Source organism: Homalodisca vitripennis, chromosome 4 (genome assembly GCF_021130785.1).
Source record: "Homalodisca vitripennis isolate AUS2020 chromosome 4, UT_GWSS_2.1, whole genome shotgun sequence".
NCBI classification, from domain to species: Eukaryota; Metazoa; Arthropoda; class Insecta; order Hemiptera; family Cicadellidae; genus Homalodisca; species Homalodisca vitripennis.
The window spans coordinates 175,956,231-175,983,790 of NC_060210.1; the positions used below are offsets into that span (position 1 = coordinate 175,956,231).

Genomic DNA, 27,560 nt, shown 5'->3' on the forward strand with positions numbered 1-27,560 from the left:
AATCCAGGCGAGTAGATATTGTATGTTATACATGTAAGAAGAAAGGTCACAAAGAGAGGGATTGTAGAAGTAAAAGTGAAACAACTACCTATTATTGTGAAAATTGCCGAAAACCTGGACACACAGCAAACAATTGTTGGGGTATGAGAAATACAGCATTAGGAAGAGGCGCAGCTAGAGGAGGAACCTTCAGGAGCAGAGGGTATCAGCATGGAGGACGTGGATCAGCTTCGAACACGTTAAACCACAACGAGGGACCCAGGCACGCCGCTGGGAACCTCAGAAATCATTAAATCTGAACCACACGGGACTCAGACAGGCGAAGTTGAATTTCAAAGCTGTTGCCACTTTGACACAAGAAAATGTGAGTGAATTAATTGTACAAGGGTGCATAGGAGGAGTGAACGGTCTCATTGTAATCGATACAGGAGCACAAGTATCACTGATCGATAGGACAATGGCTCAGAACAAGCTAACTCCAACTGAAATCCAAATACGAGGTATCACTGGTGCTGTTATGAACGTTTACGGCACTGTAACAGAGACCTTGCAACTGGAGTTACTTGATTTAAAATGTGACTTCGTAGCAACAGATCTCCCTGAAGATTATATTGCTATCCTAGGATACGATGTTTTGAAACGAAAAAAGGCTGTGATTGACCTTGAGAATAAGTCTCTGAGTATTGGAAACAAGATAGCATGCAGTTTCCATGAAAGAGAATCCCCTGTAACTCGAAGCAGGAGAAGTGGCATTGGCATTGTTCAATGTTCCCACGAAACAAGTTCAACAAACCTTAATCCACCAAAACAAATCCTGAAGGAAGAAATACCTGACATTTTAGCGTATAGTCGCACAAACATCAACGTGCCTGCCCGTTCAGAAATGCTTATTCAAGTAAAATTAAGCAAAAACAAAAAGGATCAAATGGAACAAATGGAAGGAAAAACAGTAATTACAGAACCAGCGTTAGTAAAAGTTCATGGCATCAATGTCGCTAGAAGCCTTTCAAAAGTGAATAAAGGAATGTGTTGGACCAAAATCATAAATATCACCTCTGAAAATTTAGTGATATACAAGAATACGCTGCTCTGCAAAATAGAAGAGCCACACAGTGAAGCAAATAAAGGAGCATGGAAACGAGTAAATCTAACACAGAATAGGACAGAGGAATTCAATGGAAAACTTGAAGAAAAATTAAAGCACCTCCCAACTGAAGACCAAAATAAATTAAAAAATGTTCTCCAACGCTACAAGCGTCTATTTAGCTTAGGAGGAATAGAGAATTTGGGGTGTACTTCTTTAGTTACTCACAAAATCAACACGAGCCAACATCCTCCGATCAATAAGAAACCTTACAGAGTGCCACAATCACAGAGAGGTACTCTACAAAATTTGATACAAGAACAATTGGATAAAGGTGTAATTGTACCCAGTACTTCCCCATGGTCAGCACCGGTAATCATTGTCCCCAAGAAAGCAGGCTCTGATGGTACCATCAGTTATCGTCTATGTGTAGACTATCGGGAACTCAATAAAATTACAGTTCCGGAAATATATCCCCTTCCAGATATACGTGAAACTTTAGACATGTTAGGAGGCAGTCAGTACTTCTCGGCACTGGATCTGAATTCAGGTTTCTATCAGGTAAAAATGCACCCTGAAAGTCAAGAGAAGACGGCCTTCAGTACTCCTGATGGTCATTATGAATATACACGCATGCCAATGGGATTGATCAATTCTCCTTCTGTATTTCAACGATTGGTTGATACTACTCTCACAGGTCTGAAAGGAAAAGCATGTTTGCCCTACATGGATGATATCCTAATCTTCAGTTCGAGTATTGATCAGCACGCTAAAGATCTTAGTGAAGTTCTAGAGAGATTTCAAGAGGTAAATTTGAGTATCCAGTTGAAGAAATGCCAAATAGCAAAGTCTGAAATTAACTTCCTAGGCCATGTTGTATCGAGAGATGGAATCAAACCATGTCAGAATAAGATTGAAGCTGTCAAAAATTTTCCAAGACCCAAGAATGAAAAGGAACTTCGTGGATTTATAGGACTATGTAGTTACTATAGGAGGCATGTACCGAAATTTGCCGACATCGCTAAACCTCTGACAAAATTAACCAAAAAAGACCAAAAGTTTGAGTGGAACGAAGAAGCGGAAACATCATTTGAAAAATTGAAGACCATCCTTGTAACTGAACCTTTATTAGTGTATCCAAATTTCTCCAAGGAATTCGTCTTAAGTACTGATGCAAGTAATGTTGCACTTGGCGCAGTATTAGGACAAGTGATTAATGGAATAGAACACCCTATCGCCTATGCGTCAAGACAGTTAAACTCTGCTGAGCAGAATTATACAGTAACAGAAAAAGAACTTTTAGCAGTTGTATGGGCAGTAAAGTATTTCCGATGCTACCTGTACGGACGATCATTCTCCTTGTATACTGATCACAGCGCAATCAGATGGCTGCTGTCGCTAAAAAGATCCTTCGAGTAGACTCACTAGATGGGCACTGAAATTGGCTGAATATGACTACAAGGTATTCCCATAAACCAGGGATAAAAAATCAAAACGCTGATTGTCTGAGCAGAATTGTGTGCAAGAATACTGTGGAAAGTCTACCTATATTGGATGTGGACAGCATTAAAGAAATCAATGTAAGGATGAAGAGTGCCAGAGATTGAAAAAATACCCTCAGTTCAAAACAAGTCCACAAGGAGTCATCTATATAAAGAGGCAGGACAGACGACTGATAGTCGTTCCAAGACGGTTTAAGAGAGAAGGTTTATTCGTTTACACCATGATATCCCGACAGCAGGTCATGGAGGTATCAAGAAGACGATGTTAAGAATCCAAGAAAAGTTTTATTGGCCGAAAATGAAATTAGATGTTGTCTCCTTTATCAGAGCATGTGATCCATGCAATAAAAGAATGGATTACGGAAAAACTAAAGCACCTTTAGGTAAATTTCAAGAAAGTACAGAATTTGGATACCGGATTTCGTGTGACATTGTTGGCCCATTACCCCTAACAAGCTCCAAAAACAAATACATACTGACAGTTATAGATCATTTTACAAGGTACGGAGAGTTTATTGCATTGCCAGACCAAACTGCAGAAACAATAGCCCGAGCACTTGTGCAGAGAGTCATTACGAAGATGGGAGTACCCTGTGAATTAAATTACTGATCAAGGCTCAAATTTCACATCCGAAATAATGAAAAGCATGTGTGCTCTACTAAGAATAAAGAAACTTCAAACCACCGCATATCATCCCATGAGCAATGGTAGAACAGAAAGAGTTCATAGATCCATACCCAAGATGCTAAGTCATTATGTCAACCGAAATCAAACAGACTGGGACGAGCTCCTACCAATGGTAAATATGGCTTATAACTCTCAAGTGCATGATTCAACAGGATTTTCTCCTTTTGAGCTAGTCTTTGGAAGAGAGATGAAGACTCCCTTAGAAGATGATCTATTGATCACAGAAGAAGATGATGGTTACCCTGATTATGTCGAAGATCTTAAGATGAAGTTGAATGCCGTAAGGAATTTGTCTCAACAATGCCAAGACCATGCAAGAACCCAGCAAAAGAGACAATACGACAAGAATTCTAAGCTAAATAAATTTGAAGAGGGCCAACGAGTATACCTTCACGTGCCCCAAGTGAAAAAAGGAAGAGTGAAGAAGTTGTCTAGACCATGGAAAGGTCCATACACAATTGTCAAGGTTATATCAGATTTGAATGTCGTACTCCGAATTAAAAGGAAGAATGTAACTGTACATGTGAATCGAGTAAAACCTGTCACCGAGTTTAAGTTGCAAGAACAAGGAAGTAGCCAAAATGATCCAAAAGCTGCTCAGGTAGCAGAAGAAGAAGAACAGGAAGAAATCATTGAAGAGACCGAAGACCATGAAGAGGCATTCAATAGAGTAGCCGGACAAAATGAAGAACAAGACAGGAGAGAACCAAGCCCAGGAACCGCAGAAGAGCGACCAGGCCCTTTTAGATCCATAAGAGATAGAAGAAAAACCGTGTAGATTCAAAGACTATGAAGTTTATTAAATAATAGAATGTATATACATATTGTTATGACAGTGAACGTGTATTGCATCGTTTATTTAGTAGTTAAAAGTAAACGCAATGTATTGAATTAATTATGTATTGTTTGTTATTTGAGGATGTTATATGATACACTAAAATATTCCTCGTTAGTATGTTATGCTTCTTGTCTGATGTGTAAGTAAAAGATGTTTTAGAGTACCACGTACAAAGTAGAATGCAATAGTTACTCCGAATTGAATGGGTTGTATGCGTGAGTATGAATGTTGTATGACTGTGAAACGAATGTTGATGAATGGGTATGCAAGGTGTGTGAATAAAAAGCCAAATTAAAGGATCCAAACAATTCAAATGTGTGATTGAGTACACTATAAGGAAAGAAGTTATATCTACGCAGGTTAAGATAAGAAACATAAGATCAAGCTGTACGTAATAAAATAAATTCGAATAAGTCAGGATATTCATGAAGTAAACAATTATTAGGATCTAAATGATGATTTCAGGAATACTTGTACTCCTTTGTCGAGACAGGAATGGCAGAGAAAGAAATGACACAGGGAATCGTTTTCAAGAAACTTCATGACACAATTATTTCCGAGGATGAATGGAAGATTGTATTAGATTTTAATATGATAGAAATAAGAGACGAACTTGAGTCACTTAAGACATGTGCACAGACTTAGTTTATTATACGAACACTAGTGTAAATGTGTGGGATGAGGACTTTGCTTTCGAATATAGTAGAATTAAGACCGGGATAGACCAGTATGAATCCGATGTAAGTGACTTATTTAGACTTCTACCTACAGAACGCTCCAAGCGAGGACTAGTTGATGCAGGAGGATATGCATTGAAATGGTTGTTTGGTGTGCCCCACTAGCGAAGATATGGAACAAGTTAATAGTAAAGTTGAAGAGATAAAAAAGATTAGCGGATCACTGTTGAGTTTCTAGAGAAAACCAAATCACCTTATGAAAGACATGAATGAAAAGATGGTAACAAATACTAAAGCCATATCAGAGATAATGACTAAACTTACTCATTCAAATAGCAAATGTTAATCACTTCACTCCAAGGATTCGAACAAGAAAACATTATGCTACATCGTTCATTAACAAAACATTTAAAAATCTGTCAGTCTAGCACGTCATTTAGGTCAAACCATAGATGAAGCAAAGTTAAGAATTGTTGAGTTTAGGCAAGCTTTAGAATTAGTAAACACAGGTAAAATAAGCAGCAAATTACTACCACCCCATGAGTTTGTAAACATATTGCTTGACATAGGAAAAGTCATACCTCGTCATTTGAAACTAATTATACCAGTTAATGAAGAGGACGTATTTATGTATTACACCTTTTGCACTGCTCATGCTTTAGCCACCAAGACAGGAATTAGATTTGATCGTAACTGTACCTTTAAGTTCGCAAGACAGACGTCTTGAACTTTATAAAGTAGAAGTTATTCCATTGTACCAAACAAACCTTCAACATTGGTTAAAATGAATGTACAAGTTGATTATTTGTTGATCTCCAAAGAGAGACAGTATTATGCACCTATCGATTTTAACACACTAAGTCAGTGTAGACTAAGTCATTTTTATTTGTGTCCTAACTCTATAAATGTATTGCATCATAGCGTTAATGATTGTATATTCGCTCTATTTCATGGATCTAACCTAGTCACAGAAAAATGTTCACGAACCTTAACCATAAATGTAACTTCACCTGTATGGATCCAAAACGGCAATGATTGGATCTATAGCCTAAAGGAACCATATAAAGTCATACTTAACTGTATGAGGAGTTCTGATGGAGAAAACTCAGTTATCTCTCCACCACATCTAGGTTATTTAGAATTAACTTTAAACAAGTCTGGAATATTAAAACAGGCTTCAAGTTGCGCTATCTTTGGTAAATATAATAAGTTATTCTCGAGGACTCAAGGAAATATAAAATATAAATTTGACATTAACCATTTGCACATCCCAAAGATTAACCTGTTGCTATCTCACGAAGAAAATCTAATCTTTAAAAACAGTAGCTTGTTATTTGAAACAATGCAAAAAAGTCAAGGACAATCTTAAAGATAATCACATAGAACTAGACCTTAACAAGCTTTTAAATGATACACATGTTTTGTACCCTAGTATCAAAGAAAGTATAGAAACCCCACTGAACTATTTCTACATTATCATAGTTTCAATGTTTTATTTTGTTCATTTTGAATAGTGTACTTTGCGTAGTTTTTGTTTTGTCACAGGAAAATGCCAACCTGTGCGAGGATGTCCTCAGTTGCTGAGCGGCAAGCCCCAACCATTCGAGTAGAACATGGAACTCCGCTCGCAGAAATTATTCAGGAGTCTTCCTTTGTTCAATTCAATACACCCAAGCCCGCCTTGAAGTACGGTATTGTGAAATTCATTGTAGTGCTGAACCAGTCAGGTCAGTGTTGCAAAGACTATATTTGTTATAAATATGTGGGGACTTGCCAAGCTCAAGAAATGTAATGTAGTTAGGAGGACATATATCTTAAAGTGATTGTCAATGTCAATTAGAATTAAATTGTAGATTATAAGAACTTACGCAGCCTAAAATACTATTTTGTCCTTTTAAGTTGTGAAAAAATGATGTAATGTAAAATGTTATCCTATACATTTTTTTTTTTGAAGTATTGTAAATGTTTGTTATATTCTGAGAATCTAAGATGTATCACCATGAAAATTCTGTATGATCCATCTTTCCTGAAAGGGAGAGTGATTGTAGCGCGCACCGCACACTACTATTTTAATATAGTAAATTTTTAGATGGTATTTTAGTAATTACACAGTGTGTAAATTAACTGACTAACCCAAGTCCCTTTAACCGCGTGATGTGAGGTGACTGGCCGTGCTGAGGAAATGCAAGGGTCAGCACTCGTCAGCACGGGTCGGCAGTCGAGTTGAGGGCTCGGAGGTAGGCGGAGGGATTGGCAATGTAGAGTGTGTGAAGTAAGTTTATTTTGGTTGAGTGAGATGCGAACACACCGGTACACATATAGTAGTTTGGGTGCGCCTACGAGTGTTTTAGTGCATTTTGAATATAGATTGGACTCAAACAAAGGAGAAACGTGAGTAATTATTTCAAGACCCTTCTCAACCACTATTCTAAATTTCCCTACGAGCTAGGGTGGTGGGCAGCAAAAACGCTATCCCTTTTATTAACCATGAGCCTCTCTGGCTAATATCGGAGGCTTACACTACCTGTACCCAGTACTTCAGTAACTGAGTAGGGGAGACCGGGGCAGGTTTTCGCACGGGGCACGTTTTCGAATGGGCTTTAATTCCTAAACCAGCCGCTAGAGCGCAACACCAATCCAGCGTCGTATGATGGCCACGCCCCCTAGTGGCAGTTCTGTTAGTTTCACGTTGATGGACGCACGCACTGTTGAGCAAAGCCAACTTTTTGTTGTTCTTCGAACAGGTGAGTAAGTTTTTATGTTATGTTTTAAAAGTTAAAAATCACACGTTTTCTTTAATTTGAAACAATGTGAATGATATATTTCGATAAAGCGCTTTCTTCTGTGTCTTATGATATAGATATTGGATAAAGAAACACTTGTTTTAAACCAAATTAGGTTAGTTTTAAATCTAAAATATGGCGACGGGGCAAGTTTTCGAATACTAGCCGGCAAGTTTTCGCTATCGAAAACCTGCCCCGTCTTTTCCAAATATAATTCATGCTAAATTTACTCATTGATTTTCACTTAAAGTCATAAATATGTATTGAAAGAAGATTTAAAACAGTGAAAATGCATTGTATATTAACAATTTGGCAGTAAAATGGGTTATAAATAGTAATTTAAAAATTCTCTTCATATTTAATCAAATTTCCTCAGTTTTTTTTTAGGGTAGGCCTAAATATAATTAATTTAACGATTTCCATTCTTCATTTCAGTTTCATCATGGTTCGCAATTACGTGAGAAAGACAGGAAGAGGGAAGTATGAAATTGAGACAATGGAGAGAGCGGTAAAAGAAGTGAGGGGAGGGAGAAGTATGAGAAGCGTAGCTGCAGAATTTGGATTGTGTGATAGAACACTAGCAAACTATTGCAAGAAATTGTCCCGCTGCACCAGGTTCTACTGATCCCCTCAAATGAAGCGGTGATTATTCAACCAAATCCTATTATATCTACTACAGTAAACAATGATCTGGTGATTCCTGACACATCTACTCGTGATCCGGCGATTCCTGGCACTTCTACCCATGATTTGGCAATTCCTGGCCCATCTACTCGTGAATCCAGTGATTCCTGCACTTCTACCCATGATTTGGCAATTCCTGGCCCATCTGTTCGTGATCCGGCGATTCCTGGTGCTTCTACTGAAGGTACTGCTGCAACAAGCCAGTCAGCTCAACCATGGTCGCAGTTTGGCTACGCACGGAACTGGAAGGTAAGATTCCTTATGCAGTAGCCTATATTTTAACAACGCTATATCTTTATCATAGAGCCTATTAAATTTTTTACTAGGTTAAGAACTTAGGGATTTCACTGGGCAAGTTTATTTCTCGCATTATAGAAGAGAAATAAACTAATTGTTGCGTTGGTTTTTGTCTGTCCAGGTGTTTGAGCCATTCCAAGAACAAATGCTGGCTGAGTATTTGCTCAAGGCATCCTGATATATACTTTGGATTAACGCCTAAGGAAGTTAGACGATTTGCGTACACTTACGCTGTAGCATGTAATTGCAAAATACCCCCAAGCTGGTCAGAAAATGAAATGGCCGGCCTGACTGGTTCACCTCATTCATGAAGAGAAATATAAAACACTTTCCATCAGAACTCTCAAGCAACTAGTATGTCCCGGGCAACAAGTTTCAACCGGACGAACGTTGACACTGTTTTTCAGGAACCTAACCACTGTCCTCCAACGATTTCAGTATGGGCCTAATGATATATGGAACGTTGACGAGACTGGCGTCACAACCGTTCAACGACCAGATAGAATTGTAGCGCGGGCGTGGATTTAGGCAAATAGGGAAACTAACTTCCGCTGAACGAGGAAATCTCGTCACAATTGCGTTTGCAGTGAATGCAGCAGGCAATAGTATTCCCCCGTTCTTCGTATTTCCTAGAGTAAGATACCATGATCACTTCATCCGTGACGGGCCTCCTGGTTGCGAAGGCGATTCAAATCCTTCTGGATGGATGAAGGAAGCCAATTTCCTGAAAATTTGCCAAAACATTTTGTCTCTCAGGCCAGATGCTCCAAGGAAAAAACCTTGCATTCTATTGCTAGACAATCATGAATCGCACTTATCAGCCGACGTCTTAGATTTATTTTAAAGACAACGGTGTGACCTTACTCTCATTCCCCCCTACTGCAGCCACAAGCTTCAACCTTTGGACCGTTCTGTGTATGGACCTCTTAAAAAAATACATCAACACTGCGTGTGATGCTTGGATTTGTACAAACAAAAGACCTATGGGGATATATGATATACCATCCATTTTGAAATCGGCAGCACCTCTGGCGTTAACACCAACTAACATTATGGCTGGATTCAGAGTGTCAGGTATTTTTCCTTTGAATCCATTGATCTTCACGGATTCTGATTTCATGCCGAGCTACTTTATGACAGGAGCCTGCTCCAGCTGGAAACAATCCCTCCTCAGAACCAATTTGGACCAATCGTCTGAGAATCCTCCAGCACCAAGCTGTCTATCACAAGTAGCTTCTTGCCCTTCACCAGAGGATGTGAGGCCCCTCGAAAAAGCAGGGCCACGAAAAGAAACCACAAAGGGACGGAAGAAAAGGAAGTCGAGTATTTTAACCGACACCCCCAGTTAAAGAACAGCTGCGACTTGAACAAGAAATGGCCAAGCAAAAACGTATCAAACTAGAAAAAACACAACAAAGCAAAGGAACTACAAATTTAAAGTCTGTCAAGAAGGGCCTTTTCAAAAATAAATCAGCTAATGCTGAAAAAGCAAGTAGACCTTCCACCAAGAAGAAATCAACCTCACGTCAGAATTTGTCAGATGATGAAGAAGAGACTGACTCCGTCTGCATCTATTGCTTGGAAAAATACAGCAATTCGAAATCAAGTGAGCAGTGGATACAGTGCACCCGCTGCAAACGATGGGCACACGAAGATTGCCATTAAAGGGATTCTGCGTATTTTGTTTGCCTCAACTGCGACAGTGACGATGATGCCGAATTTTGCTAAGATTAGTTGTTATGAAAACAAAAACAATGTCATTTTTCATTAATTTATACGAGTGTGTTAAAAAAATGTGTGTTATTTTCCTTACAGATGTATTTTAATGCATGCGAAAACTTGCCCCAGGGTAATAAAATGCTGTGCGAAAACATGCCCCGGGTACGGGGCACGTTTTCGCACATGACTTACTTTTACTTTTTGGTTTTTTTATTAAAAAATAGTTCATATTTCATCAAAGAAAATACTCTCTAATTGTAGCTGAAATACCACTGAGTGTAATGGTATGTCTTGGTTTGTTGTAGGTTAGGTTTAAGGAAAAAAATACAAAAAATTAAGACATATAAATGCGAAAAACCTGCCCCCGGTCTCCCCTACAAAATGTATTCATACTGATTTAGACTCATACATTACAGAGTGCTTCTAAAATGGTACGGGTTTGCTCAATTTAATATGTGCTTAAGATTAAACGTTTTAATTAGTGATTTACAAAATTAAATGCTCAAGATGATGATTAAGCTCCATAATGTGACCATAAAGCTCCATTTACAAGTGACACCATCAAAGTAGATCTTAAGTAACAACTACAGAAGCTAATAGTTACTTTTTTGGGGTAAAATGAGAACTTGGCAGAGTTATAAATTTGATTTTATGGTTATTTAATTGAATATTTGATTAGAGTAGTAGAAATATTTTTAAATCATCTCATTTCTTTTCTACACATTGATTCTTAGGGTTCTAACAAACGATGACACCAACCTGTGACAGATAAATCAAGTATGAACGTTTATAAAAATTTATATTGATTGGCATTAAATGGTGACATCAACTTGACATAATATCTTCAAAATAAATTATAGTGACCAATGCGTAAAATCTTACCTTGACATTGACCACTTTAACATGCTGTAAATCCAGCAGAGGAGTGAGCTGAGGGGCCTGGACTGTGTGACCGCCAGGGTCAACAACACCAATAGAGGCATTGGATCCAGACACAGACACAGTGAACTCCTTGAGTGTCTCATCAATAGGCAGAGGAAGTTCTGAACCACTCTTTGCTGCAGGCCTCTCTACTGACAGCAAGTTCACTTTCCGAGATTGTAGTGACACTCTGACAAAACTGAGGACCTATACAAATTTTATTTAGTTTGAAAATTCATATTTGTAAAGAAAATTGCTGTAATAATAAAAAATTACTAATAAGCTTTAAGCTGTTTCTATTATAATATTACAATATACAGTATATACATACACTACACAATGTATAGTGTATACATACACGTAAGCAAAATATGCCTTTAATTTTTAAAAGTTTCATATATCATATAATTGATAGCACAATTCTTTAATTAGATGTGGTTGAATCCAAGCTCATTGTTACTACAATCACATAGTTCAATAAGTGAGTGTTATATTTACTTGTTGTTATATAAAATAAATTTGTGAGTTAATATCAGTACATGTTTGATAATAATTTAGACTGATTACATGAAAATATTGCACTTATTTAGATCACTAATTTAGATCACTTATTTAAAGCATAATTAAAATATTACAAAAAAATTATTTCATAAATTATATTATACTATAAAAAATTATTTCAATTGATTGAAGATGGCACACCACAACAAGACCAAAATATGTTATGAGTTTAATAATTGCATAAGGAGTGTTTACACATAATGTTGCAGAATAATTGCACAACACTTATGTCTATAACCCCTTCCCAAGCCCAGCCCAGATACCCTAAGATCACATAGATTTTTTTAAATCTATGAGATAAGATAATAACTGGTAAAATAAGTCAAACCCCCTTCACTAAATTCTTTATGTTCATCACTTCATTTAGTATGCATTATCTCATGCAATAGATGCAATTTTAACAAATAATACAGAATTTTTGTAAACATAACTAGATATAAATGTACATTATTAGTACAATACTATTTTTATACAAACTTTAGTGTTGATATTTGTGCAGATTTAGAAACCAACAACTTATTTAATGATTAAAATAAAATAATAGAGAGTTCCAAAGTTATTAATACCATGTTACAGGATATAAAAGTTTCAACTAATAAACTTACTTTCTGATCAAGAAATATAATAAATATGGCAATTTTAATTTAAAGTTATACCAAATACCTTTAACATACTGTAATTAAAACATATTATGTATATACAGTTACTGTAACATGATATTTAAAATGACTTATAATTGTATGAAAAGTTCTAAATATATTTTTAATCTATTTGCATCAACTAGAATCTATATATTCTATTCTATATATTCTACTGCAATTTTCTTGACGCTTTCAAAAATTTATTATTTGATTTTGAAATGTATTCATAGTTTTTGTTATAGCAAATGCAAATATAGATTGCTTTTAATTTGATCACTAATCTAAAAATGTTTAGGATGAAGAAATGATGTCTTTTAAAGAATGCCCATACTTACTTCATCGACATCAGTCTTATTCAGATGGTACACCTGGCCAGAGCTGGTTGCTGCAATCTTGTGGTAAACCTGGTAACCAGGATGGGTCTGATCCCCACAGTCTCCAGTCATAACAAACACTACCTGTGAATTAGATTGACCCGGTCTTTCTTAACAATATAATAATAAACCATCATAACAAATTAACAAGACTATCATTAAAATCGGACTGCAATAAACTAAAAAATTATATACTTTAAACAATTTTGTAATAAGTTAATTTTTTATAAGACCAAAGCTCAATTTTCTTAGTCACATTTAACTAAATACCAATCTTTAAGGTTCCAAATCTCAAATACAAGAGTAATGGTTTCTAACGTGTTTTAAATATTTATTGTTATTAATTTAATAATAATGTGTTGTTAATTTTATAATTTAATTTTAAATTTTAATACAAAGAAAGCTAAATAAAAGAAAATATTTATAATATTTCAAATTCAAAAAATTGTGATAATTGTTAACACACACATAAACACAACCACATACACATATATAAACAATACAGGAAATTAAAAAAGTAGATACAAATGTAATTAAACAAATTACAAACCCTTACCTTTATAAAATAAACATTTATTTACTTTAGTTGTACGTGAGTGCAGATGCCAACAAAGATTCTAATTTGAAAATAGGCTTAATCATTGTTTTGTTTACATTACTTTTTTGTTAGCTCAGTGGACAAAACGTTTTAAAAATATAGTATTTGGGAAATGAATTTTTTTCTGTAGACAACTCAAGTTTAAACAGACATTCTGGGCCACCAGCATTTTAATCAGTTACACTAAAAGTTTTAAGGGGTTCAGACCCGCTTGTAAATTTGTATTAACTTTCTCGGAAACCAAACCCTTGCCTTCTTGGTTAGAAAGCCACAGCCTTAATCTTGTGCAATGGTGAAGGTCGAGATTAAGGTAGTTTATCATCATATTGATAAAAGACAATGTTTTGAAATTTCCGATCTCTGAAATCCTATGGTCTCTTTGAATGTATATCAAAACAACTTACAAACCCAAATAAACCAATGCAATATGAACTCTGGGCAATAAGACCACAGTGTATAAAATATTGTTGTTTCTAACATCAACCATCTATTGCTCTGGATAACCCCTTGAAACGTTAAATCACAGGGTCAAATGGGACCACTGTTACACCAGGTCTTTGTGAGCTACTGATCTCTATAAGTATCTCTACCTTAGGAATAACTGGTCTGCAATACAAGCAACTAGTTCTGTCAGAATAACCTGAGTGACTTCGTTCTCTAGCTTCTGATTTATAGCATTTGCCAACTTCTAAAATCTCCCAGTTAGAACTACTGTATAGAGAAATTTCTTGGCCTCTAAAATTCTGTCTTGAAGAACTTCCATCATCTATGAGCTCCCAGAATATAGAAGTTTACAGCTTATAGGAGATCTAGGCCTTAGGCAGCTCTTGGCACCTGTCTAGAGTTGGTATCTGTGAGAGTTTCCAACCTAGTGGAGGTTATGGTCTCTGGAAACCTTCAGCCTCTGAGAATCCCCAATTGACTGTATTTATCTTCTATATGTTGGGTTTCGTGGCCTTTGGAATATGACCTCTGAAAACTCTAAGTTCTAGACTCCTCCAGCGTCTATCACAATGTAGCCTATTAATATAAAATAGCTAAATATTGTTCTACAATGACGTACAAGTATCATTCAAAAAAGAAACCAAAGATTTTAAAAGTGTAAGAATTTTAAAGTAATGAGGAACATACTGAGCTGTGGTTCAAGCTGTAACTGTAGGCTCGATTCTGCTATGAATAGAAGTAAATCTAACAAATACAATAAAGACAATAGGAATAATGAATTAATACCAGGGATTTGTCTTACTTGTGATTGCTTTCGCTGTATCAGGGGCAAGATCTGTGATAGTAAATTGTAATCCTTAGATCGGGCATCAGTAAACACATAGATGTAGGAGTTAGGTTTACTCTGTTGTAACGCCTGTTGTACAGCTCCCACAGAGGCTTCTGGGCAGTCACCACCTCCATAGATCTGGATTTCATTGAGTCGCTGCATCAACAACTTATGGTCGGTAGTTTCAGTTACGGGTCCTATCACTGGAACAAAAGACAAATTTTATACACATGAAACGCTAAGTTGTAATGGTTGTAGTATGGCTGTTAAGGAGGATTCTGGGCAGTCACCACCTCCATAAATCTGGATCTCATTCAGTTGGATAGAAAACACCTACAAGAGAGAATTCAGTTGAGTGTACACATTAGATAATAATTTAACAGATGTTTCTGAATCCAGTTGAGAATATCTACTTTGCTAAATAATAGCTATAAGTACCTGACAATTTTAAAATACCTGTATTTTTTGGGTTTAAGGGATCTACTTTTCAATGTGGAAATACCCCCCAAATAAAACACCTGTACTAACTAAAAATGTTGAAGTTAAGTAGCAACCTCTTTTTGTTAAAGAGTGTATATATTTAAACCAATGGAAGAGGAAAAATTATAATTAAAAATGTGGAATTGGATGCAATTGAAAGACAAAATTAAGGACAATCCTAATTAAAAATTTGTCAACTTATTACTGTAATATTCTTATTCTCAAAAATACATAAAATTCATACTTTTAAAGAAATCTACTATCGATATGTCCCTACACTGCACAAGTGTAGTAAAAATCTATAGTATTTTCCAGGATATATAAATACAATATAGGTTCTTTACCACATTGACTGTGGTAGATGCAACTATCCTAAACATGTATTCCGGCTATCCTAAACTCAGTACATGACTTGAATTTCAGTAAAGGTGTTAAAGCGTTATTTGGTGATATTTCGGCTCTGGAATTCAACCTATCTTTGCTGTACTGATATGCTCTTTAGTAAAATTTGTCCAATTTACACCAAATATTTTAAAAATTCAATTTTCACCTCCCTAATTTATATATGGGGTTTCGGATAGGGTACGATAAGCGGACACGGTTTTTATATTGATATTGAAAAACGATATTACCTAATAATTATAACTATCGATATAATAAACCCATACTGATTTTTTAGCAATAACTAACTTGTATCAACTTTAAACAATTTTTCATATAGTAAAGGTATTGTCTTTTATAGATAAAACACAATCGAAAATGGATGAGGACAGTGAAACGAAGTTTAAAAAGTGGAATATCAGCCGACCTGCTTACAGATCATCATTGTAGGTATTTGTACAGAATAAAGTATGGTTTTCTAGAGAGGATGCTTTCAACAACTGCTTAAAATCTGTTAATCATTGCTACCAAGGATAAAACATAAATAGGTACACATATTTTTTCGTATTTTCTGTTGTAAATGTTTGTTATGTTATCATTTTTTTATTTGAGTTTTTCCTCATGAATGAATGTGTGTGTGTTGATATGATTGATAGACTAGTATTCGATAAATGAATAGTATTGGTGATCATACTAATCAATATAAAAACCGGGGCCCCTCTCATACTCTGCCCGTATATAAATACATTATTTATTTAAATTTATTGCATCCCAAAACATAAGTCATGTTTGACAGGAACTTCTGAACCTAATACAAATTTTTGAAGATGAAAGCGTGTTATTTTATGACACTGTTGTAACAAAGTTGAGAGAATGTTTACATGACAGTTCAAGTATTTAAAGCTGGCTATGACACCTTGCTCAAATGAGATATTAATATGAGGTGTTTTTTTACAAGAAGGACATTTTTAACACAGCAGAAAAATAATAATAAATTATTCATTTACAGGACGTTTGTAGAACCTTTTGATATTATTAGCTATAATAAGTAGTAAAATCTATCAAACAGAATGGTGTTAGAACATACCTGGTTGTAAATCTAACATACTCTTGTGGATGTGTATATATGAAACAATTAATTTTATCGATAGGCCTATAAATACATAATAAGTGTGGTTGGTTTCACAAAACCGAGGAGGCCGATTACATTAAAATTCTTAACTCTGATAGAACATCAACATTCCGAATATTATATACGCTCCGTTGTCGTCCGTTGACTACAGATATCAGCTGGTTATTAAAAAAGACAAGGAGCTACAACCAGCTGACTATGGGCTGTGAAGTACTGAGGCGCGAACAGTTCCCTGTGTAGAAAAGATGGGCCAAGCGACAGAACGCGCGGGAAAGCTCTACTAGCCATCCATAAAACACTAACCTCACTTACGCGCTGTGATTGATTTAAGACAACTGAACTACCGGAACAAAGTATATTTGAATATAAATTTACTTGTGATCAAAACAGACTATTATTGTTAATATTATTTACGTACAAATTTTTCTCCTAACAATATTTACAACATTTAAATTAGACATCATAATCAACAAATAAATAAACTATAAACCATAATTGTTATAAACTGCAGAATCTCAGGAAATATTGTAATACAAATATTAATATATTTAAACTAATGATAAAACACATACTTATTATATTCCAATTTCGATTTTTTTATTGAAGTTCCTCGATACATCTCATGTTTTCACCGTCAGAACCAACCTCAGCTGAGTCCGAGTCACTCACTACTCAGGGATATAACAAACAATTCCACAAGATCGTCGATGTTGCCTTCTTTGGTAAAATATAAGTTCTCGACCCTCTTAACATGAGCACATTTGTTTACACAATCAAAAAAATCCTCATGCTGAATATTTTCTCTTCTAAAATGTTCTTGACTTGGGAAAAATTGCTGTTTATGTTTCTGAAGGTGACATGAGCTGAATGTCAGCCCATATTAACTCGATAAGATTAACGTCGCGATGATAGAGGGCTGTCTTACAATATAATGGTCATCTTTTGTACAGTGTCATCCAATAGATAGCTGTATAATCTAGGTTTATGTAAGAACACTATAAGGGATGTTATTTTTTCCAGCCAATCTTTAAGATCTTGTTTTTTGCTTTTTGAAGTTGGTGCTTTTTTCCACTTGAAAATTATGATATGAAGCAACACCTATTGCAATCACACTTCTAGGTTCTAAATTAGGCAAGAGTTTCACATTTGCCCATTTCATAACCATTTCGGTGTTGGCATTGTTGCGGTAGTCCCGCGAATTTTGTGTTGTCTTCCACATGTCAGGGCATTAGGAAAATCCTATTTCCTCCTCCGGCGTGGATGATAACCAGCCTCTCCCCTTTTGATATGAAACCACGATTGGGTTTTAATATGGGTAGAATTAATGTATTTTGCGGTTATATAGATAATAGGTCGGCCTTCGTCCAGAACACGCATTATTATTTAATTTCGCGTAATATAGGTTAATGAAATAAGCAATTCTTCTATCACGTATTTCTGCGATTCCTATTACAACTTTTTTTCTGCACTTAAACCCAAAATACTCGTATTTAAAAATACGTTTTAAACTAATCTTCTTTCCTCCAAAGTTAATATTTTTACGAATTTCGTTTACAAATGGGTAACGAAAAACGCAGAAGGGATGGGCTCTAACGAAAAACCCAATGTTCTTGGAAAAGACGCCCCTCTTCTCCGCTTGACAATCAGGCGGCCGGCCGGCCCGCTACAACAGATCCCCTTATCTGTAGCTAGAAGCTCAACTGGTACGATGAGACCCGAATTCGTACGGCTGTGCAAGCCCGGAAGTTTATTTGTATTCTTTCTCTGTGTTGTACCTTGTTGAACAGTTTAGATTGGTATCTCGACACTGAGGTGGGATATTGAAATGTGGCGTTCTACAGTACTTCGAACCTAATTTATTCAGAGAGATGCGGATTTCCAACTAAATCTCTCCAGCTAAATTAATTATAAACGTTATTTTAGCGTGCCTAGTGTAATCGCTGCCTTAGACAGTTTTAACATCCGTGGCTTTATAAAAGAGAAGAGAATTTGCATAAACCGGGGAATGTGTGGTAGAAATTTATTCGGTATATTAATTAGCTTTACCGAAGGTACACGTACACAGAGCTGTCATACTAACCCTTTTGTCTAGAATTGAGTAATATATTTTAATATTATAGTAATAACCTCATTTTTATGATTTAAATTTAAAATTATATGTATGTTTTGGCATAATCCACTCATTGTAACATTTAAATTTAATACATTAATGTATTTATTTGTTCGCCTTATGATAGCACGTAATCGTAACGTTTCACGGCAAAAGATTTTAGCAATGGAACAATATTTGATTATGAGATATCGACTGCAATGTTTTGTTATAGGCTTATTTCAGCGTTTACCAAACCTTTTGGTCTCAAGGCTCCCTTTTAGGTTTATACACTTTTCCGCTGCTCTCTACCCCCTGAGCTCATTTCAGTAGAGTCGACAAAGAATAAAAATAAATTATTGTGACTATAATTCCCATAATATTCATTAAAATCGGTAAAATATTTCCCGTTACGCCTAATGTAAATTAACCATTATAAAAATATAAAATAAAAATAATGTTTATATAAATTAGCTATGTAAAACTATGTACATGTATGTATTCACTATTACTGATTTAAAAGAAGAATACTATTATTATATTGATTTTAGACTTGGTGTGAAGCAAGTAAATATGCAGAGGAAATTAAGTAAAGTACAAAGCGTTTAACATTTTAAATATTGTTTTAATATAATTCAATGATTGTTTCATAGAAAATACAGTTTAGCTAATCAGATTATATCTACTCAAATTAATCAGGGTTAGTAGTATTTGTTTAAAATTTCACACTAGCCAATCGGCCATATTTAAAATAAAAGTCTATGTGAAGGAAGAGATTTTTTTATTTAATCAAAATCTGGACCCATGTTCGAATCTGTAACACGTATTTTTTTCTCAATTTGTAAGTTTTTAAGTTTAATTTGATGACTGTACAGCTGTGAAGCCCGCCTCATAAAGATATGAAGTAGCAAAGGGTATGTCTACACAAGCAACGCTCTTCTAGCAGGTTAATTTTTTCGAAATTACACCAAAACTCTAGCAAATAATTCGTTTTGAATCCAGTCTTTAACGAAGTATCTGTTTTTAATTCGACCAGTTATTCATTATCTTCAACGTTTCGATGTATTTCTTTGTTAAATGGATTTGATACCTACATAACAGAGTTGACATCAATTAACCGTTTCAAGGCTGAAAATCTATAGTATTCACCTTTAGCCATGATAACCTTCCGCAAATCGAGTTTCTTTTTAAAAACCTTCCACTTTGTCTGTCAGGTTTAAGATGTTTGTGTTATTTTCTTGTAATTACATACTTAGTATGTTCAACTTTTCAAACAGTTCATTAAGAAAAGCTATCTTCGACTGAAAGTACTTACCAATAAATGTATCGGCGTTGACATGGTTTTTATCCTTCTGGTAAGCACATATTTCGTTCCTCAGCTCAAACACCCTCGAAAGTGGATTACCAAGAGACAACCAATAAGACTACTGTCGAATAAAACATAAGGATCAGATCCCGTATCTTTTTACTAGTTTAAAAATCTTACTTTTTAGGAATGTTTTTTATGTAGTTGATTTCACCCATAACAATGTTAAGTACATGGTGCAGTTCCTTAATGAGATGTTCAGCGGCTAATGCTTCTCTATGGATCATACAATGGGTTGAAATCGCTATGATCGCTTTCGCTCGAACGGACCTTGAAGCCTCTTTTTTCGACCCGCCATTGAACTACTACTACCCGTAGACTACTTATTACAACACGTTTTTGTCAGTCAATGTCATGCTTATTGGCCGCTCTTCATTAACAGATATTACAAACAGAAGCCAAGTACTGTACGTTTAACATTTCAAACAATATTCTGTGGGTAAATTATTACAACACGTTTTTGTCAGTCAATGTCATGCTCTTCATTAACAGATATTACAGACAGAAGCCAAGTACTGTACATTTAACATTTCAAACAATATTCTGTGGGTAAATTATTACAACACGTTTTTGTCAGTCAATGTCATGCTCTTCATTAACAGATATTACAGACAGAAGCCAAGTACTGTACGTTTAACATTTCAAACAATATTCTGTGGGTAAATTATTACAACACGTTTTTGTCAGTCAATGTCATGCTTATTGGCCGCTCTTCATTAACAGATATTACAGACAGAAGCCAAGTACTGTACATTTAACATTTCAAACAATATTCTGTGGGTAAATTATTACAACACGTTTTTGTCAGTCAATGTCATGCTCTTCATTAACAGATATTACAGACAGAAGCCAAGTACTGTACATTTAACATTTCAAACAATATTCTGTGGGTAAATTATTACAACACGTTTTTGTCAGTCAATGTCATGCTCTTCATTAACAGATATTACAGACAGAAGCCAAGTACTGTACATTTAACATTTCAAACAATATTCTGTGGGTAAATTATTACAACACGTTTTTGTCAGTCAATGTCATGCTCTTCATTAACAGATATTACAGACAGAAGCCAAGTACTGTACATTTAACATTTCAAACAATATTCTGTGGGTAAATTATTACAACACGTTTTTGTCAGTCAATGTCATGCTTATTGGCCGCTCTTCATTAACAGATATTACAGACAGAAGCCAAGTACTGTACATTTAACATTTCAAACAATATTCTGTGGGTAAATTATTACAACACGTTTTTGTCAGTCAATGTCATGCTTATTGGCCGCTCTTCATTAACAGATATTACAGACAGAAGCCAAGTACTGTACATTTAACATTTCAAACAATATTCTGTGGGTAAATTATTACAACACGTTTTTGTCAGTCAATGTCATGCTTATTGGCCGCTCTTCATTAACAGATATTACAGACAGAAGCCAAGTACTGTACATTTAACATTTCAAACAATATTCTGTGGGTAAATTATTACAACACGTTTTTGTCAGTCAATGTCATGCTTATTGGCCGCTCTTCATTAACAGATATTACAGACAGAAGCCAAGTACTGTACATTTAACATTTCAAACAATATTCTGTGGGTAAATTATTACAACACGTTTTTGTCAGTCAATGTCATGCTTATTGGCCGCTCTTCATTAACAGATATTACAGACAGAAGCCAAGTACTGTACATTTAACATTTCAAACAATATTCTGTGGGTAAATTATTACAACACGTTTTTGTCAGTCAATGTCATGCTTATTGGCCGCTCTTCATTAACAGATATTACAGACAGAAGCCAAGTACTGTACATTTAACATTTCAAACAATATTCTGTGGGTAAATTATTACAACACGTTTTTGTCAGTCAATGTCATGCTTATTGGCCGCTCTTCATTAACAGATATTACAGACAGAAGCCAAGTACTGTACATTTAACATTTCAAACAATATTCTGTGGGTAAATTATTACAACACGTTTTTGTCAGTCAATGTCATGCTTATTGGCCGCTCTTCATTAACAGATATTACAGACAGAAGCCAAGTACTGTACATTTAACATTTCAAACAATATTCTGTGGGTAAATTATTACAACACGTTTTTGTCAGTCAATGTCATGCTCTTCATTAACAGATATTACAGACAGAAGCCAAGTACTGTACATTTAACATTTCAAACAATATTCTGTGGGTAAATTATTACAACACGTTTTTGTCAGTCAATGTCATCTCTTCATTAATAGATATTACAGACAGAAGCCAAGTACTGTACATTTAACATTTCAAACAATATTCTGTGGGTAAATTATTACAACACGTTTTTGTCAGTCAATGTCATGCTTATTGGCCGCTCTTCATTAATAGATATTACAGACAGAAGCCAAGTACTGTACGTTTAACATTTCAAACAATATTCTGTGGGTAAATACAAATACTACAATATCACTTTATCGGCGATCATATAGTTGGAACAGAAAGAGATACAGTGGTAACAACTCATTGTAAAAGCTAGTATACATATATAATATTTCAGCATAATTTGTAGCCAACAAATTATATTTCCCACTCCTTTTCCAAATTATTTCAGTTTTTGTGTTTTTTTTTTTTTTTTTTTTTTTTTTTTTTTTTTTTTTTTTTTTTTTTTTTTGCTTTTTTAAGTTCTATCCAATCACTAAAAACTGGTGATAAAATTAGTCCAATTTTAATAACAAACATATTTGTAAATTGCTGTCACCGCGTATGAGTAGCAGATATTTATTTCTTGGTGCTTATATAATTTAATTCTGACAACAGTACAAAATCTTTTATTTGTATTTTGTTTAAACAGTTTTTTTTTTTTTTTTTTTGCTTCTTAAGAACTTTCTTATGACAGATTTTACATTTTTTGTAAGGCATCACAGTTTTAAAATGGCTCCCATTTCAAATCTAAAGATTCTTTATTGTTGCTCCACATAAGAAAGGTTTGACTACCTACGTGCAAAATTAAAACGTTTTAACACACATTATCGGGAAGTTACAAACTGCGCCAACTAACTATACCGAATATTTATAGACACATTTAAAATGTCTCTAAGCCTCCTTGTGCACAGGTAGAAAAAAGAGTTTATTTGAAGCCAAAGAAGCGATACGATGGATTTTATGTTCTAAAAAATAGCACGAACTAAGAAACAGACTCATTGTATGAAATAATCCTAAACTGACAATATATTATTTCAAATAAAATTGAGTGTTTTTCGGCTCAGATGTTATAGAATCTGATCATATACAATAATTTGTTATGCATCAAAATACAAATATAACATTGTAAGATTCAATTTACATTTATTTGTAATGATTGCTTAAGTGCTGTAATGCATTGATAAATAAATTGTTGGTGGTTCTTAATTATTTAATTTGTTGTTTTATAAAACATAAATAAGCAAATTGCGATAAAATTGGAGGTTATTTGTTTTGTGGCTACAACAAAAACAATGATTCATCATATTATTTTATTTTGCAAGCCGTGAATTTCTTTTCTGTTTCAGCATTACAGTGACCGTGGTCAACAAACTTGCTATATTATTGTTTATTACTAATACTGGGTGACAATAAATATAATTTAAAAAAGCCCACTTTGAGAACATTCATGAATTAAAAACCTTCAATGAATTAGAACGAAACTAAATTGAGACTTACACGGGTCGTGGAAAGGTACAAGGACGTAGTTCGATATCGGCCTGTCGGGTCGCTGCAGCATGGTCTCCATGATCTTGGCGGCACCATGTCGTACCTGCACCAGGTCGTCCCACATGGAGCCCGTCGTGTCGAACACGAAGGCTAGTGTAGAGCCATTCACGTCCTGAGGCCCCGCACTGGCACTGTCACTCTGGTACTCTTCTTGGCTAAGTAAACGCGTCAGCACACTCGCATCCACATCGCGTTTGTCCGTGGTTTTTCTCGTGGAATGGTTTGAACTGATATCACTAAGTTTTGTTTCAGATGTAAAGGTTTTCAAGTGACTACCATCATCTAATGGATGTTGGGGTTCTTCTGCGTTAATAACTCCATCATTTAGCATTCTATCTTGAATAGGTATTTCTTCAACCTTTTGATTCCAGTCATTATTTCCAGTTATTTTAGACCAAATTTCCTTGTCACTTAAATCTTTTAATGAGTCCACTGAAACATCACTTGGCCCCGGTTCCTTGTCATTGGCTATAGGTTCCGGTAAGTCTCTCCAAGGATTATCTCCTGCATCTTTCCCTAACAAGAAACTGACCAACCTGTTCCAGGATTCGTGCACTCTGGAGGAGTTGACATCCGAGTAGTAGAAGTATCCAGAAGGCACCAGGGAGGCCTCAGTCCACCATACACACACACACACTAGGAGGACCCACACACGCACACCCGTACCCATCTCTCTCCCGTCTGCGACTGGCTGATGACTTTTCAACCTCCGTTATCGGCTGCTGATAATGTCGTAGTTATCTCTTTCACTTCCGCATTACCCTCGGCTTCGCGTATCTCATCCTAATCCAAACAAACGGCTGAAATAACAATTCGATAAAGAACCAATTTCATAATATTCTGAAATTACTCGGCTTCGCCAAAGCTTGAAAATTCAAAACTGTTTCCAGGTAAATAACGCCGTTATACTGTTCCCACATAATCTATATCTATTAAGGCGCCGACCTTTATCACATATCTCATCATTATAGCGTTAAGGAAGATGTCTTGTTTTAATGATACAATTAATATGCGTCCAATCACATTTTTATTTATTTATTTACTTTGTGTAAAGTGTATACTTTTTGAATATTTAAACGAAGTACAACAAATTTCAAAATTTTTTTGAACCTATCAAAATATCGAAAAAAACTACAAACATTTGGTTGCGTATTGCTTATATAATTAAAATGATAAATTCACCATAATTCTATGACAATATAAAGTAGTAAGGGCCGCCAGTAGACCCGGCTCCAAATTTACCTTAACCTTCATCAGTCCAGTAGCTATATCCATATGGATACAGTTCCACGTACAGGGCGTACACAGGATATGGTCATTTGACTAATTAAAGTGGGCTGTGGCGGATTAACTGGATTTGGTTTACAAATTACCTTAACCTTAACTTTTTTGTATATTTAAATTGAATCAATTGCAATCACTCTCATGGTGGAAATTCCTGGATATATTTGGAATTTTCTCTGATCAAGGCCACAGAACCCTAAACCATCGGTCTGAAAATTTATATGTATGGGCTCATGTAATATGGCGCAAGCTTGTGAACACGATAACTGTCTTAATTTTAATGGATCCAGGTAATATTTATACAGTAGAGTCCCGTTAATCCGACCTAGTTGGGACCGAGCCCTATTCGGATTATGTGATTGTTCGGATTAGCCAGAATTACAGAAAAATACGGTTTTAAACTTGAGAATGGGTCTATTTTGTTATAGAATTATCAACATTGTTTATTAAAACATGTTTTCTGACTGTTGCATTGTATTTCTTGGCAAATAAACGTGTTTGCGAATACTAAGCACATTTACCGTATTTAGTGTGAGAGTTCTATTGTTAAGCAATGTGAGCGTACTGGATATTGTACGGGTCCACGCGTTCAATAGTTGTACGAAACTACGCGTCATCCAATAGACTCTCTTTAATGCGACAGAAGACAATAACTGAATTTATGTCTTTTAACAATTAATATTGTAATCAACAATAATATCAGTACTGTACGTCCAATTTTTGTTTGATTTCACTTCTTAATACAGTAATTTAACTCATACTTAACCTATAAGTTTCAATTTGGTACTGTATTTAACTTCATTATTTATGTACTGTACCGTACACAATTTGTCTTAATAAAATACTGTATGTCTATTTAATTAAAGTTTTCTTTGTTTATGTACGAAATGATACACCCATTTTCTTTTTTTATGTAACTAGTTCCTATAACTGTTCATTATCGTTATAAATAATTCCTCCTGGACCTGTTCGGATTAACCGACGTTCGGATTACACGTGTTCGGATTAGCGGGACTCCACTGTACTTAAACAGTATTTGAACAGAGTTTGTTATCCAGTCATAAATAAGAAAGTTTCATAACGGCCGCCACTCGCAATAATTTGTTAAAAAATGTTGATGGTTCCTAGTATTTGTGACGACTGCCACTACAGCATTGTCATAGTGTTGGGGGGGGGGGGGGGTGGTGAGGCGTGAGCTGAACGGTGTTGAGGAAATGCACCTCTCTGCGTGCCGCGCCTACAGATCAAGGAAAACTTAGGTATTTGAATTTTCTCTGTTTACACATAACTATATTCAACCAAATATGCCATATACTGTATGGCAGATATATTTATATTTCCCGTTAAAAAAACAGTAATATTAATAACTTACAATAATATTAAATAAATTAAATTGTATTAAATTGAATCAATCTAGATAAAAAGAAAAGTAGTTGTTTTCTAGATGAAAAGTTATTGTATTTTTATACAAGGATTGAGAACAAATGATTTAAGTTTGTTCTACATTGGATCACTGATAAAAAAACACCTAAAATATTAATAGTAAACTGAAACATTTTATTTAACAATCCATCTTACACAGTTTTGCGTTTTGAAAATAGTAGTATGGGTATACGAATACATTAAACATTGTTACACTAGTTACCATGTTTGGTAGCGTAAAGCAATTTAAAGATCGTTAAATTTATTTACTGTAAAGACAGACAATATTTTGTGACATGATCGAGTGATAGAACGCAACGTGATGCAGAATATCAGTAATTTGTATCCACGTATAAATATCAGTTGTATTGTGATGCAAAAAGTATGAAAAGTAGTATTACAGTATCTAATTTTTATCATATATGGCAGCCATCACGAACTGAAAATTAGTTTATTCTTGACTTTTACTCTAAATTGGTTTCCTTTGATATTGTGGAAGGTACATTTAAAATAGCTGAAGACACAAAACGGAGGACCGAGTGCTAACACGATTCAACAAACCGTTCGCTCCCTGACTACAATTTGAGGAAACAAGCGAGCGCAGTCTGTCCGTACCATATCATTTGACATTTAACTATTTGACATGTAGGTAACTATATGCATTTACATGCAGTTACAAAACTATAAACCCAAAGAGAATTGTTGAAGGGACATCGAGTCCGTTTTGGTTAGGTATATAAATATGATTTGAAGTCTGAACCAAGGAAATATGATTATATAGAGAACAGGTATTGGAAGCATTAGCAAGAGCATATACTGTACTTTATCAGGTTTACAGATATTTATTCCTTCGAAGTATTAATACTGAGGTCACAGAAATAAGCGGGTCGGGTGGATCGCTAAGTAGACATTAATTTTCATTGGTTTGATAATTATATGTTGAAGATGGGAGCTTGTATTGGCTACTTATCACTTAACTTATTTACATTCAAACACATAAACCAACACTTTTGTGATGTGTCTGATGAAGATAGCCTCACAAA

At 35.1% G+C, this 27,560-nt stretch overlaps 1 protein-coding gene across 1 annotated transcript in view; it reads right to left on the minus strand.

Annotated features, from left to right (window-relative positions):
* The window catches only part of LOC124361308 (hemicentin-1-like), a 150,750-nt gene extending 126,269 nt beyond the window's left edge, over nt 1-24,481 (minus strand). Inside the window, exons 1-4 of the mRNA XM_046815354.1 lie at nt 23,761-24,481; nt 14,614-14,843; nt 12,731-12,853; nt 11,155-11,400 (exon numbers count right to left, since the gene is read on the minus strand). Of these exons, the coding sequence (XP_046671310.1) occupies nt 11,155-11,400; nt 12,731-12,853; nt 14,614-14,843; nt 23,761-24,481 (1,320 nt within the window). The remainder of the gene's footprint in view (nt 1-11,154; nt 11,401-12,730; nt 12,854-14,613; nt 14,844-23,760) is intronic.
* Nucleotides 24,482-27,560: the final 3,079 nt, after the last annotated feature.